Raw genomic sequence first — 15,042 nt, forward strand, 5'->3', positions numbered from 1 at the left:
CAGCAGCAGCAGCAGCAGCAGCAGCAGCAGCAGCAGCAGCAGCAGCAGCAACAACAACAACAACAACAACAACAACAACAACAACAACACCAGCAAAGAATCAATTTACCAAATGTAAAATCAACGATGCCCACAATGGCTGCCGTACCACCAAATGTTGTCAACAATAAACCCGAAGCAAAGCCCAAGAAATCGCGATCGAAAAAACCAAAGGCCGAATTAAATAAGGGCGTAAATAAATCGGATACAGTGACTAAAATTGATGAAAATTCGAAAAAAGAAAATGATGTGTCCAAGAATAATATAATTATATCAACAAATGTTCCTGCGGATGGAAATATCGCGCTAAAAGTACCAAACGACATGCAAACCAAATCAATAAATGTATCAAAAGTTAATCCATCACAACCTAATCACATACATTCAATGGTGGTGCAAAATTCAAACAACGATCCGACACATAGTTTGGCAAATGCATCACGAATTATGTCACAGCAACCGCCGAATATGTTGTCAACACAACCAATCATATCGCAGCAGCCACAACAATCACCAAATCAAATGAATGCCAATAAAATGGGCCAAATGACATCGAACACAACACAAAAGGGATTAACCATCACAGTAAATACATCACAATCGAATTTACCGCCATTGATTAGTGTTAATCAGCCACAAATGATGGTATCACCGACCCACGTGCCTCGAGTACAAACCATTCAATTGACACCACAAAAGCAACAATCATTGAAAACGGTGCAAATGCAAATTCAAACATTGTCTAGTCGTTTGCAAAATAAAAGCCTTTTGTCATCAATTCGACCCGATATGAGCCCATCGAATCCATTGTACAATAAACCATTGCCAGTGCTTACGAATTTAAATTCAATGAACGATATGGATATCTATCAGGCATTACAACGTTTATTTATTGAACAGCAAAAAATTTTGGCAACCGGTAAAGTTATTTCAACTCTACCAGCTGGTCCGAATTTCACTGCGAATGTTCCCATTTCAACGGCACCAATCATCAGCAATCAGGCAACTGTATCGCCAGTGAAAAAGGCTACCGTTGAAAATAAAGCGCCAATTGTTACGACCACTATTCCATCAGTAATGCCAAATAATAAAATGAAACCGAATTATGCAGCGAGACCAATGCAAAGTCTACAACCCGTATGTATCGTTTCACCGCAGCAACAACAGCAACAACAGCAACAACAGCAACAGCAGCACCAGAACCACCACCAGCAGCAACATCAACATCAACAACAGCAGCTGCAGCAGCAAAAGCCACCAATAGTAATGGCCAAATGTGAAGTAACATCATCGATAGCCACATCATCGCCGATTGTTAGTCCGGTAATTTCGACCGCCAAAGAGGCAACGAAACAAATTTGCTCACCAAAACCAGCCGAACCGATTTCAAAAGTACAAACATCCGCATCAACAGTATCTTGTGTACCACCAGAGACCGTGGCAATCCAACAACCAATACAACCGATTCCAGATTCTCGATCTAGTTTGTGAGTTTGTGTTCATTATTATAAATATTTATTGTGATTAGATGTGTCGCTTTGTAGGATTTCGATTAAGAATTAAGATTCTAAAGAAACACAATTTTTCACTGTTTTTATTTTGACAGATGGGAGAGACAACTGAAAGTTGATCAAGATAGCTGCATCAATCCGGACTATAAAAGTCCATTCCAAAGTAAAGAGGACGCTGTCTTGCGACTAATCAGGTAAATACTTCAAAATTGTTGTTATTATTTAGCCAAAACAAGTGAGAATGGCATATTAAAAACTATTTGTTCTGCAGGTATCACTGTTTGTACTCGGAGAATGAACCGGACAATGAAAATCAATCGGAAGATGAGGAACGCTTTGTCAATGTTGCATACGAACTGAAAGAAAAATACAACATGATGATGAACAAATACCAATTGCTTTTAATGAAAGAATCGATGGTATGTCAAACGGAATTAATTGTTATTAATCGATTTGTACAAAAATTAACTGTTTTACTTTCGTCTTCCTTACATTTATAGCGCACTGTAAGAACATCCGAATTGATGATGTTAGATCGAATGCTTGTGTCGGATATTCAAGAGGAAATTTCGTTGATTCAATCTGAATTGAAAAATTTAAACGAAGAAATCGCTGACACGCAAATTGATAATATCGTAAAAGAGATTTCACCAATTGAATCCAATGAAAAAATCAATTCCAATGTATTTGCAATGCAACGTGATCAAATGAAATCGAACTGTTGTATCAAAATGAATAACGATGACTTCGAATGTGAGGAAAAGCCATCGATCGATTTGATCAAGAAAAATTCGGAAAAAATCAACGATTCATTTTTATCGACGAATAGCATGAGTCAAGCGATAAAAAATGAAATGAAAGGTGAACAACAAGATTTTATACCAACAACTGTCACCGAATTCAATAACCAAAATATGGGTCGACAGACAAACAATATGAATGCAAACAACGTGTCTGGATCAAATCTAACCGAAATGGATATAAAACCATCATTTCAATCAGTATCGAACAAAGAGAATTCACTATCTCAATTGGATATGAATTTTGGCTATGATCCGAACTTGCTTGATCCACCGAAACGTGCCCAAACTAGCTACGATGTGAAAAAAGAATTTGACAATTTGGATATTGAATCGGAAATAACGCCGTGCTATATATCGAAAAAATGCGATCAATCGAATCGATCGGATATTGTTCATAGTCCATTGAGCTCATCCGATTTTGATTATTTGTGCAGTCCAAGTGACAGTAATACAAATCATGCAACCAGCAATCGTCGAAAAGATGAATTAATCGCCTGTGATAAAGAACCGTATGACGAATGGCTTTGCATTCAAAAAGAATTGAATTTAATATCCGATAAACGATCAAACGATTTGAATATTGATGGTTTCATGGAATCCACATTACGGAATTTCAGCAATGACGATGAAAATCCATGTTCAAGTTCAAAACTAAATGTGGACAATCAATTTTCGGATTTATTCAGTCAACGTCCAAACGATTCGCATAATCTTGACGATGAAAAAACTGATATGGACAGCCATTTGCCACTGTCCGAATTGTTCAACGATTCGATAGTAAATAATACGGTTGATAATGTTGATGCCGGTGATAAATCGGTTGAGAATCGCTTGGAAAATATGTTCAACGATAATCCGGACTTTGATAAAACCAACGATCTGGTTGAGTCACGATTAGAAGAACTATTTCATGGTTCATCGCCATCACATTCATCCGTAAATTCATCGCAGGTTGTGAATAAAATGTAAGTTTTCCATTTTCACCATTCGAAACAATAATCGATTAATAAATATTATTTGTATTATTTGATTAATAGGAATCAAACGTTCCATCATGTTGAAAATCATTCCGAATTCATGATGACACCACATCAACAAACAACCGGCCAGAATAAACGTCATTGGCCGAATAACGGTGATGTATTGCCGCAAATGAATATGAATCAATTGCATCCATCAAAGCGATCGTGTATGATGACCTCGTTCATGGAAACCACAAATTCAGATGATCATCAATGGATAATGGATTGTCAACAAGCGTCCAGCTATGATTTCCACATGGATGCCGATGTAAATAAACGCAATGGCAACAATTCATGGAATGGTATTTTGGCCTGTGATAATGGCATTGAAAATGACAATGTTTTGATGGGCGGCGATATGGAACAAAAGAAACAATCCTGTTTCAATGCGATGTCGGTGAAAACAAACGATCTAATTGAACGTGATCTCCTAGGTTTAAGTGCGCATTCATCGCCATCAACATTGGACAATGCAAATTCGGTATTGATGCATATGCATAATGAAAATGTCTATCAGACAGGAGCTGATAATAATGTCACACAGTCAAATGCCAACGACAATGCCAATAATATTGCGCCCAGTTTTGATGACGATATGGTTAATCAGCATGTGCAAAATGCAATTGATTCAATTTTAAATTTACAAAATAGCGAAAATGAATCATTGCATTTTATGGATCAATCGATGGGCTCATTTTTATCAGATGGACCATTAACACCAAATCTAATACATCAACAAGCATCGACGGCAAACGATTTTCATTTCTCACCATCTCAAAATACACATCAAAATTCACCGTTTCTAAGCTGATCGATCAATAGCGAATTGGTATTCTAAGATGCATTCGAATTGTTGTTTGGTTAATGCAAATCATGCAAACCACAATTTCTTTTTATATAGTATATTGTTGGCAAATGATCGGAAAAGGCACAGTTTTAGTTTCACATTTACATTTACACGGGCACAATGAAAATGCATTGTGCAATACAAAAGAGAAGAGAACATTCTTGTTTTTAAACACTTTGACGCGCACACAAACACACACACACACGATCTCCTTGTATACAAGCTCATTTATAATTACCGTTGAAATGAAGCTTTAAAAACAAATTATTATATGTTATATTGCAATCGAACAATAACTGTTCGGTAAAAACAACAACAACAAAAAACACACATACATTTTTTTTTATTTAAATTTCATTTGTGACTATGGAAACGCTTGTATCCGGCTTTTAATTTATTTAATTTTCATACAAAAAAGTAACAATTAAACTAAAAAAAAATAATTTGATGATAGCAAAAAATTTCGTGCATTCTTTTATAAATGACAAAACACAGACAAGAAAATAATTCAATTCATTATGCCAACATTTGAAGGAGCCCACTGACACACACACCCACAAAACAGTGTACATATCAAATGCAACAAATTTATCCTCTCAATGTGTGTTTATTGATGGCGTTGTGAAATGAGTATGGCTCGAGATAAATATTTTCAGTTTCGGATTTGATCCAGATTTTAAAAGAAAACGAACATTCAAAAAAAAATGTCCGGCACATTCATTAACTGCTTAGCATCAAGAACATACTACATGGAAAGGTATGGTAAAAGCACTATATCCAATTGTGAGTTTTTCTTTCGTCTCGTTTCAAATAATTAATTTATAAATTTTTCTCTATTTTTCTCAACAGATCTTTCACGAGAAAAAATAACATGAATTAGGTGGTTAACCTGAGTGGAAGCCGAATTTCAATATTGATTTTCATTCCAACATTCTTTTATTTTAATTTATTGACTGAAATGTGTTTAGCGTGTACTTTAAAATTCAACAAAAGAAACGAAAATTGTTTTACAGGGTTTATAATTACAGTGGAGGATCCAGAGACCTCCACAAGCACACTTAAAAGAAAGATAGAGAAAAAAAAACTATGGAAATGTTTTGTTATGTATGCTAGAGAATCTCTCGTAGCAAGAGAAAACGAAATTTGTGCATTAGATGCAATGGAATCTGCGTCATTTTTAAGAGAGCGCACGATGCGAAAAAAAATAAGTTGATTTGGTTGTAATTTTGTTTAGAAGAATTTAGCAAAAAAAAATTCACAGACATAGAGAATTGAAACAAAAATGTAAAGAAAAAAAAAACATTTTAAAATCGTGAAAACTGCACAAAAGACTGTATAAGAAAATTATTGACTAGCCTTAGGGTGCTAAAATAAACTGAAACAAAAACAAAGACGATGAACTTTTATGTGCGAACATTTGAATATTTTAAAACGAGCATTTTAAAATGCAATTTGCAAATTGTTTGAATGGACAAATTGCGATTGCATTCAATTGGTACATTTCGCTGTAGCAAATTTCATAGATTAATAATCGAAAGCTTAACGAGTGAAGAAAAAATCACAGAACAAATGCTCTCGATTTTATTTAATCGCCTGTACAATTTCATCGACTTGCTGATCGATCGTAAATAACGACGACGACAACGCAGAAACAAAAGTAAACAAAACAAAAATGCGTTAGTGTTTTCATGAAACAAGTTTTACTAGCAATTTTTTCTTGCGTATCCCTAGCGTGATTTATTGTGAAAATAAAATATATTTATTTTTAGTTTAACAAATTCGAAGAGAGAGAGAGATAGAGAGAGAGAGAGAGAGAGAGAGAGAGGGAGGGAGGGGGGAATAATGGGGTCAGATTATATGCAATGCACATTTTCCTTTTTTTCTATTTTTCCCCTTTTGGTTCAGTTGACCTGAGAAACATTCTTTGAAACACATTACAAGAAATTGATAAGTAAACACTTAAATTATATGCAACAAAACAAAAAAAAAAAAAACAAAATCTTCAAGCGGGATTGGTAAATAAAATGGAAAATGTTACTATTTAACGAAAATCCATCAATAGCAAGATAACAAATGCAAAATTTAATACAATTCGCACTTAATTTATTTTATTGAACATTAAATATAAAAATATAAATGTACTTATTTTGTTTCGTCCCCTCGCCCCCATAATTTATGCTTTAATTGACATCACATGAAATAACAATTTATTTATCATTGAACATTTGCTGACTGATCTTGCCTAACCTAAAATTCTACACGTTAATGAAAAAAATTAAATTCAGAGGAAAAGCTAGACAAAAAAAAAATGAAATCATTTCATCACAAAACGAACTAATATATATTATTTTTCAAACTGATACTAAAACGTACACAATGTTTTTTTTTTTTTTAATTCAAAACGGGTTGAAAAATTATCAAAGGCCGAACAATATTTGCGTGCATATTTATATACTTTTCACAGTATTTCTCAATGTTTGTTTCTATTATTTCAAATCACAAAAGTGAAAAACCAAAAAAAAATTAAAACTAAAACACTCGCAGCAATAAGTTTTAAGGACAAGAAAAACACTGAGCATATGGATGTGAAACGTATTGAGAAAAAAAAACAAAAACACACTTACTATAAATATATAAAGAAAAATAAAACGAAGAGAGTAAAAAAAATCCCAACAAATTTAAGAAATTTTTTTAAATTAATGAATGTGCGCATTTTTTGTCATGTAAAGTAATTCATTCAAAGGCTATTAGTATAAGGCTAATACTAAACTCTTTTTTGTAAATAATTTATAATAGATCACAATTACAACAAATTTCAACATCTTTCATTATTTGTGAGCAGTAAAAACACACGAAAAATCATAACTTACTTCAAATTAATCTAAATGGCAGCTGTATAGATATAAAATAAGAAGTAAAAAAAATTCAACAAACATTACGTTATATGGCTTTTATTTACTTTTTTTTCAACAAAAATCGACATTTCCTTTTTTATTCATCAAACGCATTCTGTTTGATGTCGTTATTCAATTTACCGAATGATTTGATTTACAGCTCATTCAACCGATGTATTTGTGTGCAACGATTTACCAAGTTGAGACGTGTACACTCATACCAAACGGCGATTTTCTTTCTTCCAGCATACATGTGATAAGAAATGACACAATTCAGCAAACTTAAGAAATGTATGAATAAAATAGGATCAATTATTCGACCTTCTACTTTATGTGCAAAAAAAATGACTTTCAAGGTTGCCAATGAAATGCTGACCTCATTGAAAATTATCCATATAGAAAAAAAATGACGCTTGTTTACCAAAGACGAAAGAAAACGTTCTCCACACTACTACATAGGGTTGACCAGAAGAGAAGAATGGAAAAATGGAAATTAATCAATAAGTAATGGAACAGAATGAATCAAAGGAATGGATCAGGAATTCTTTTTAAATGGATTTTATTTATCGCTTTTATGCTTATAAATTGTTTAATTTTTTCATAAATATTTCGTTTGCACTTGGAAATGCATTTAATTTAAATCGATATCTTGACTTGTCCTAATGGTACTTCTATTCCTATATAATATTTTTACTAAAGACTACTAGGTTTTTCTTTAAATGCACCCGTTTTTTTTTTTATTTTCATAGAATATATGAATACAATTCTAATTCGGACACAATTTCATTCTTTTAGTATTGTTTTCTTTTTCGAAACAGAAAAACATAAGAATTAGTAAAGAAAAAATGAAGCGCTTTAAAACAGTGCAATTGGTTCCATACTGAAACATTTGTTTGACCAATAAATTGTTTGTCGTTCAGTTCAACACACCAAATGTGTACGTCGTTTGTGATCTTGTTCACTCCGACATTTTTACAAAAAAAAAAAAAAAAGAGAGAGATATTTTCATAAAATTAGGCATATCTTTCGTGTGCTTACAAACAACAACATTTTTTTCTTATTTCTCATTTTTGATTTCTGGATTATTTGGCATAATTATAATAATATGTTTATTTTTCTTATCTTAGTTGACTGTTGCTATGCTGCACAATATAACGTTTACGATTAAACGCCCTAACACAATTTGCTCTCAATATCAAATCACCAAGTGTTTCCCACGCGGAATTGTTGGCAGTGAGAGTGAATAAATAATTGTTGATTTTTTTTATAATTTTGTTTTTAATTTACACATGAAATGAGCAAAACAACCCTGAATCCAGAAAAAAAAGTAAACAAAACTAAACTAGACATTTCTCATTTGAGAAGAAGGAGGAATATGTACGAAACAGCCCTTAAATTAATATCAATACAATAAATATAACAAAAAACACACAAATATCGTTTAAGCTCATTTTGTTACATCATTTTTACTCTTCTGCTTCTTCTTCGCTTATTATTGCCAGACTTGTGTTGCATATTCGCACGAGGCGTTTAGACGGTTTACACTAAATTAAGTTATCAAATTAAAAAAAAGGGGAAACATAATAAAAATTTAAACAAATATTTCTAATTCGTTAAATGATCACAATTAATTGTTGCGAATGGGAATGGGATGCGCTTCGGTATTAAATACAAATTTTTCTAAATCGATTTCCTTGCGGTTATCGCTGAACAGTAAATAAAAGTATTTTAATAATTCGCCAAGATAAAAGGATTCCATCATGTCGCGTGGTCGGGTGTTTAAAGCATTTTTCACATTACCAATGGACGTATAGCCATTTTTCACCTTTGTATACTTTTCGAACGCTTGAAAAATCGTCCAGCCCATTTCCTGATAGGTCGTATTACCGGTTAATGCATAAAAGTAATATAGACTCTCAACAAATTCGGGCCGTAATAAATTGTGTGCATCGTTTGATTTTACATAAATATCTGTTTCACTTTCGCCATTCAAATTAAAGTAAACAATTTCGGGTGACAAAAATGTCGGTTGTTTTGCATACGTTTGATAGCAGGTTTCTATTAAATCTTGAGCCAGATGCAAATGTGACTCAGGCATACCATTTACATAGCCAAGCAACAATGTACCGGGCAGAAAACATGTTAAATGATCCATTTTTGGTTTGAAATCTTTGCCATTGATTAATTCACCAATGTATACATATTTTTCGTTTGGTGTTCGTCGCACCAGATGCTCGATAACGCCATCAATTGCGGCAATATAGTCTTCGATCAAACTGAAATGGAAACGTTTAAAATTACACTTCTTTTGTGTTTGTTCATTTAAATTTAATTGACACATACAAGTCATTAGTCTTTTTGCCCGTTTGTATCCATTGTTTTACTAGATACTCATAATACGAATCACCTTGAAAAAAATAAATAAAGAAAATCAACAAATTCAAATTGATCAATTGATTTTTAAATTATAATAATTAGTATTAGTTCGAACGATTTGTTTTCATACCACGAGCGCCCAATGATATTGTTGCAAAATTACGAAACGTTCCTGTATTTGCGTTTATGAAAATTGGTACCAGACCATTTTTCTTCTCCAAATTATGCACTTTTTCATTTATTTTATTCGCTGCCTGTATAATAAACATTGAATTTTTGTAAATTATTGAAATTCAACTAGTTCAAATGAATGAAAAAGGTGTGTTTTACATTTTCAAAGGTTGGATCGTTTGTTATACGGGTCAAATCACGGAATTCTAATTGAATAGTTGTCACTTCGCTTGTTGAACTGTCTGGTGACCATTTTGGTGAATGTGCTACCATCGTGCCAAGATTTACATCCGAATATGGTATGCCAGATGGTGAACTGAATGCTGGCATTAGCCTATTACCCAATTCAGTCTGAAAATAAAAATATATGTTCAAGAAATAAATCTAAAAAAAAGTTTCTACGGATCACTTACTGATTTTGTTAAAAACATTTTATCGCCGGACAAATGGTATGCGCCCAGTAAACCACCAAGTACGCGAATGGTAACTTCGAATAAATTAACGTCACGGTTAACGTCGAATTTCAAATATGAATCGACCCAATTTCTGGCTTCCTCATACTCTGTAATAAATCAATCGATGAGACGACACCATTTTTGATTAGTTATACGAAAATTATCGATTAAAAACCGTATGCATATATATGCACAATGCACAACATACCTTCTTGCATATTCATGATGTACAGGGTATCGAGGGAATCGACTATGGTTAAACCTAAACCAAACCAATCGTGCGATCCCATTGAAATTGGTTTAAGATTGTCATGGCCCCATGCAAATTTCTTGTATCCGCTCCATGCATGTTTGGCAGCGCCAACAACAGCACGCTGCCAATCATTTGTTGGCCCTTTAAACACTTTGACTTTTGTGCTAATTTCACCTTCATCGATTGCACTATTTTGTACATTTTCTACGTTGTCAATCACATTATTTGCCATCACATTGTTGCCGTCATCACCTTTTTCATTTGCCGCATCATCCAATATCGGATTGCTGTTTAAATCATTTGCTTGTACTTGAATTTCATTATCATCTTGATGTTTGGATTTCCGTTTGCTTACATCAAATGCGGTCAAATCATTGTTCGTTTGATCGCGTATCGGTGTTATTTGAATGTGATTTGAAATTAATTCTTTATTGGCTGAATCATTACTTTGAATTGACGGTATCGACAGAAGAAGTATTACGCAAAGTACAGAGATCAATACAATTATAATATTACGTTGAAGACGTGATAACTGGTTCCAATACTGGAATTAAAATATTTATTACAATTAATAAATTGAATTCATTTGTGAAAGAGTCGAATTACTAGTAAATCTATAAATATCCATTCAATTGACATACGTTTTATGGACGATGTGAGAATGCCACATTTCAAATTTACTATTCACATGTTACATGACATGTATGTCAAATGTCCGGAATAAATGTTCATTCTTTCATCAAAGCATTACTTTGATTGTGCATATATATGTATATAATTTTTGTATATATTTAGATGCATGGTTTTGATTATTTGCCAGAAAATGAGCAAAAAAAACACAACGTATCACGTATATGAACAGTCTAAATAATTGCATATTTACGCGATGATGTACGCTATATTTACATCACATTTGAATGAATATGCTTCATTATCCGTTCAAACTGGCATGAAGGCTCAACTACGACTAATTGACACACAAACACAAAATGAGAACCACAGACTTCGATCTTACAAATGAATTCAAAATTGTGAACGTTCTATGTCATGAGCTTAATTGAATTTCAACGATTCAATAGCAATTTCAATTTTGCAATAATATTAAATAAGAACTAGTTCATTGGTTCTATCTTTTTAATCTTATCTCAACTTATTGAGTTACGATATGACAGCACGAAGTTTGATAATTAAACTTTTAAACATTTGTATCGTATTTTCAATTTAGAATCCATGTAATGGCGATTTGTATGTTCTCTTATCTGTGCTGTACGTATGTACAATGTTACTTAATGACGTTTTCGGTTCGCAAAAAAATAAATCGCACAAAATAAACTTACACGTCGACAACTCTTTTTGCCCGGCGCAACGTTTGTATCGGTTGGAGCGATTGGCACAAAAATATGATCGTTTTTACCATGCATATTCAAAAATCAAGAGAAACCAGCTTCTCTCACGTGCACATATACACATACACACACGCGCCCCGTTCACACTCCACAAAATAAATCTGGAAAATCAAATGTTCCAAAGTCGCGATAACATTGACCAAGAAAAAAGAGAGAAAAATAATTTTAAAATAAATTGTGTGACACTAATTAAAATTGCAAGAGCATGCATACGATGTACACATGTGACAATTGCAGTCAAACTTACTTACATTAGAAATGTTGTGATGTATAAAATTTTGATAAAAAATACGGATGATTTTGATGAGCGCAGCGAAGATCTGTCTCTTCGCTTATTCAAATCTGTGTCAATTGAATGTTGGACATGACATCTTTAATCTAAAATGAAAATTGATTAAAATTCCAAGAATAAATGAATGTACCAAAAAAAATCAGATGAGTAACTCACAAATGCACGCATACACAATGAACTTGAACAATTAAGTGTTCTGTACTGTCCAGCGGCAGATTAATACATTCAAAGTTGTTGTTTGTTATTTCGTCGATTTTGCGAATATCGGGCGGTTACATTTCCGTTTTTTTAATGTAACACATGTTTTTCTTTCTTCTGCTATCGTTCTATTCAATATCAACCGAATATATGGACTAAAAATAAGTGCCGAATGTTTGTCAAAGTAGAACAAAAGTTTTGTCACACAATATGAACAAATTCGTTATAGCGCAACGTGAAGCGAAGAAAAAGAAACCAATCGCTGGTCGATCGTAGTTTAATGTTTTGATTCTTGTTTTATAGATAGTTTTTAACCAAATAAATTGACCGTGAAATATTTCCGCATTCACGGTTAACGAGCTGATGTTTGTATACAATAATTGTACTTTGAATTTATTTGGAATTTTGCCGTCATTCAACGTTTTTGAGTGGTGTTTCGTTTTTTCTTTATTTTCTTGAATCAATTTGCCGTTCATTCACAGTTTTGTATGATAGTAAAAAAGAGTGCGAAAGAGAGCTGGAACACGAACGATGGAAAAAAAAATTGACGATATTCTGTGACGATGGCAGACATTTGACTATGTCAATTTCAATGAATTTCAATATGTCGTACTTTAGAACGTTTGGTCTCTCTGTGTGTATGTGCGCGTTTATGTTGGTGTTGCTGTGTGCTAAAGCGGGAACTAAAACATATGAAAACAATTATCACAATCAAAAATATAAGTGTTTTAATTGCATTAATCACCGGCGGAACATACATTTTCGATACTTTGTCAACATTGAAATTTGTCCAAAATGACACGTCCATTTGTTTTACATCAATAAAAGAACTTTAAACAACAATGTACAGTATTTTGTGGTTGGTAGTTCAAAGTTGTTATTATTGACATTTGCCGAACTGAAACGTCAGAATAAAGTTAAAATCTACTTGAGCATACTTTATTTCTAGGAGTACGTACTTAATGAACGTATTGATTGGTACTTTTCCATCGGCGCCAATTGTGTCGAATATGAATTTTTATTAGACGTTTTATTCGGATCTTAATCAAATCGAAAACGAAACTCATCGAATGAACGACCATTTTCCTTCTCAATTAAATAAAATGACAAACGATGAAAGAACTGAAAAGCAATTCAAATCTCGATTTATTATTCATTTTAAACGGAATGGAGTGCAGTAATTGCGATATTTTTTTCATGATGTTTACTATTGCCGGACAATTGAAGCACATATACCGCATGAAATATTTGATGAAAGAGAGAAATTTTATAATGAATTTTTTGAAGAAAAATTGCGGTGAATAAAGTAATATTCAACTTGGTGAAATGTTATAGATCCGAAAATAAGCTGGCATTCTCGTTGATCACTATGAAGCATCATAAACATTATTCATCCGTGTATTTGTCATGTTGTGCACAACTTATGCAAGAAACGATGCATCTTTGTTATTGGAATTAACACAAATAAAATGAACTCGGGCATGTTAACGTTCATAATATAAACCATCTCCCAAATGGCCTTTTGTGTGACGTTGTCTAAAACTTTTACCAAAACTAAAGACTGTTTAAAATTAAATGCTTTGTTTTTCATCGGAAGTCATTCAACTATAAAAAATACTCGTGAAAACTTTTGAATTGAAAGCGCATTTTGTACAAATACTAGTGCTCTCTCGTCTGGCGTCAAGATCATGCAATGAAAATGAGCTAATGGAAAAAACAACGAATTATTATCAGACGAAGAGAACCACGATAGAAGAAATACACACGAATAAAAAAACTGCAAGGCAACTACTTCAAGATAGATAGAGAAAACTGAGAATGTTGAGAGACTGAAAAAAAACATGGTGTTTCTAGTTTTTGTTAATCTTTACGAAGTAAAGAGTGGTGAATTGAATTGAATTCAACAACCATTTTTGGTACCTAAAAATCAAGCCAAGCAGTTTTATTATTACTATTAAGAACCTGCATTTGACTATGTCTAAATCGCTTATGTATTGAATCCGTTTCTGCATTTCATCCGTTTCTGGGAACATAGGACCGGAAATCATTATAGTTTTATTAGATGATGTTGTTCAAACTACAAACACCAATGTCGTGGCGATCTGAAATAATCTTTAGTTTGAAATATTGAGAGTTTCCAGGGCTTGTTTGACGTGTGTCATGAAACCGCAATGACTGCAATCAATTGACAATCGCTTGATGAAAATGACAACGGGGATATTGCACAATTTTCAATTCGAATTTTAAAATAATGCATTTTATACACCGATCGCTTTGCTCTATACAACGAGGCCGGGTTAGAAAAACGTCACATCCGGACAGAGCAGTATATTTGCTGAATGAATATCTACTAATATGTTTAGATGCTGATTGTCAGTCGCTGAGCGCGTTAAATACAATGCAAAAGTTCATCAGATACATTTTTGCATTCTCTTCTGTGCGGACTTTTTGTTCTGCATATGGGTGCATTTTATATAAGATTCTTTTTTGGTATTACAGTTATAAAAATACAAAAATGTTCGAAGACTTTCTATCTCTACTCTAAAATTAAATTTATTCCACCTCTTGTTATATTATTTGTTACTTTAATTTTTTTTTTGGAACGGGTGCAGTACATGCCAAGCAATGAAAACAATTTATTTGCTTACTCAACCAAATGAGACTAATTAAATTCTATGGCTCATTTCAAATGACCTAAACTGTAGACTAATGTATTCCACATATTTTTTGTTTCATCACTGTAAAATCTGTATTTCACGTGCAACTCATTTCATT

At 33.0% G+C, this 15,042-nt stretch overlaps 2 protein-coding genes across 5 annotated transcripts in view; one reads left to right on the forward strand and one right to left on the reverse strand.

The window, feature by feature from the left end:
* LOC116346018 (mucin-17-like) overlaps positions 1-6,831 on the forward strand; it is a 17,263-nt gene extending 10,432 nt beyond the window's left edge. For 3 of the 4 annotated variants that reach the window (XM_031775913.1, XM_031775915.1, XM_031775916.1), the window contains exons 15-20: positions 27-1,526; positions 1,646-1,744; positions 1,822-1,969; positions 2,051-3,318; positions 3,391-4,979; positions 5,072-6,831. In XM_031775913.1, coding sequence (XP_031631773.1) covers positions 27-1,526; positions 1,646-1,744; positions 1,822-1,969; positions 2,051-3,318; positions 3,391-4,186 — 3,811 coding nt within the window. In that variant the 3' untranslated portion in view covers positions 4,187-4,979; positions 5,072-6,831. Of the gene's footprint in view, positions 1-26; positions 1,527-1,645; positions 1,745-1,821; positions 1,970-2,050; positions 3,319-3,390; positions 5,006-5,071 lie in introns of all 4 variants that reach the window. The other variant, XM_031775914.1, reaches the window with a different exon arrangement.
* A 1,866-nt stretch (positions 6,832-8,697) lies between these two features.
* Positions 8,698-13,126, reverse strand: LOC116345876 (endoplasmic reticulum mannosyl-oligosaccharide 1,2-alpha-mannosidase). Its single transcript, XM_031775590.1, has 10 exons — positions 13,026-13,126; positions 12,226-12,950; positions 12,029-12,155; positions 11,709-11,878; positions 10,327-10,915; positions 10,077-10,225; positions 9,823-10,014; positions 9,623-9,746; positions 9,460-9,523; positions 8,698-9,392 (listed from the first exon to the last, which is right to left on the reverse strand). The coding sequence occupies exons 4-10, from the start codon at positions 11,790-11,792 to the stop codon at positions 8,744-8,746; spliced, it is 1,851 nt and encodes a 616-aa protein (XP_031631450.1). The 5' UTR covers positions 11,793-11,878; positions 12,029-12,155; positions 12,226-12,950; positions 13,026-13,126; the 3' UTR covers positions 8,698-8,743.
* Positions 13,127-15,042: the final 1,916 nt, after the last annotated feature.

Source organism: Contarinia nasturtii, unplaced genomic scaffold (assembly GCF_009176525.2).
Source record: "Contarinia nasturtii isolate CC-2019 unplaced genomic scaffold, AAFC_CNas_1.1 Cnas_scaffold_1371, whole genome shotgun sequence".
NCBI classification, from domain to species: Eukaryota; Metazoa; Arthropoda; class Insecta; order Diptera; family Cecidomyiidae; genus Contarinia; species Contarinia nasturtii.

Excerpts from the sequence above, each read along its gene's own strand:
- LOC116345876 (XM_031775590.1), bottom strand. The coding sequence starts at position 11,792 with ATGCATGGTAAAAACGATCATATTTTTGTGCCAATCGCTCCAACCGAT. Across the intron at positions 10,226-10,326 it reads CATCATGAATATGCAAGAAG|AGTATGAGGAAGCCAGAAAT; the intron begins GTATGTTGTGCA and ends GATTTATTACAG. Across the intron at positions 9,524-9,622 it reads AATATCATTGGGCGCTCGTG|GTGATTCGTATTATGAGTAT; the intron begins GTATGAAAACAA and ends ATTTTTTTCAAG.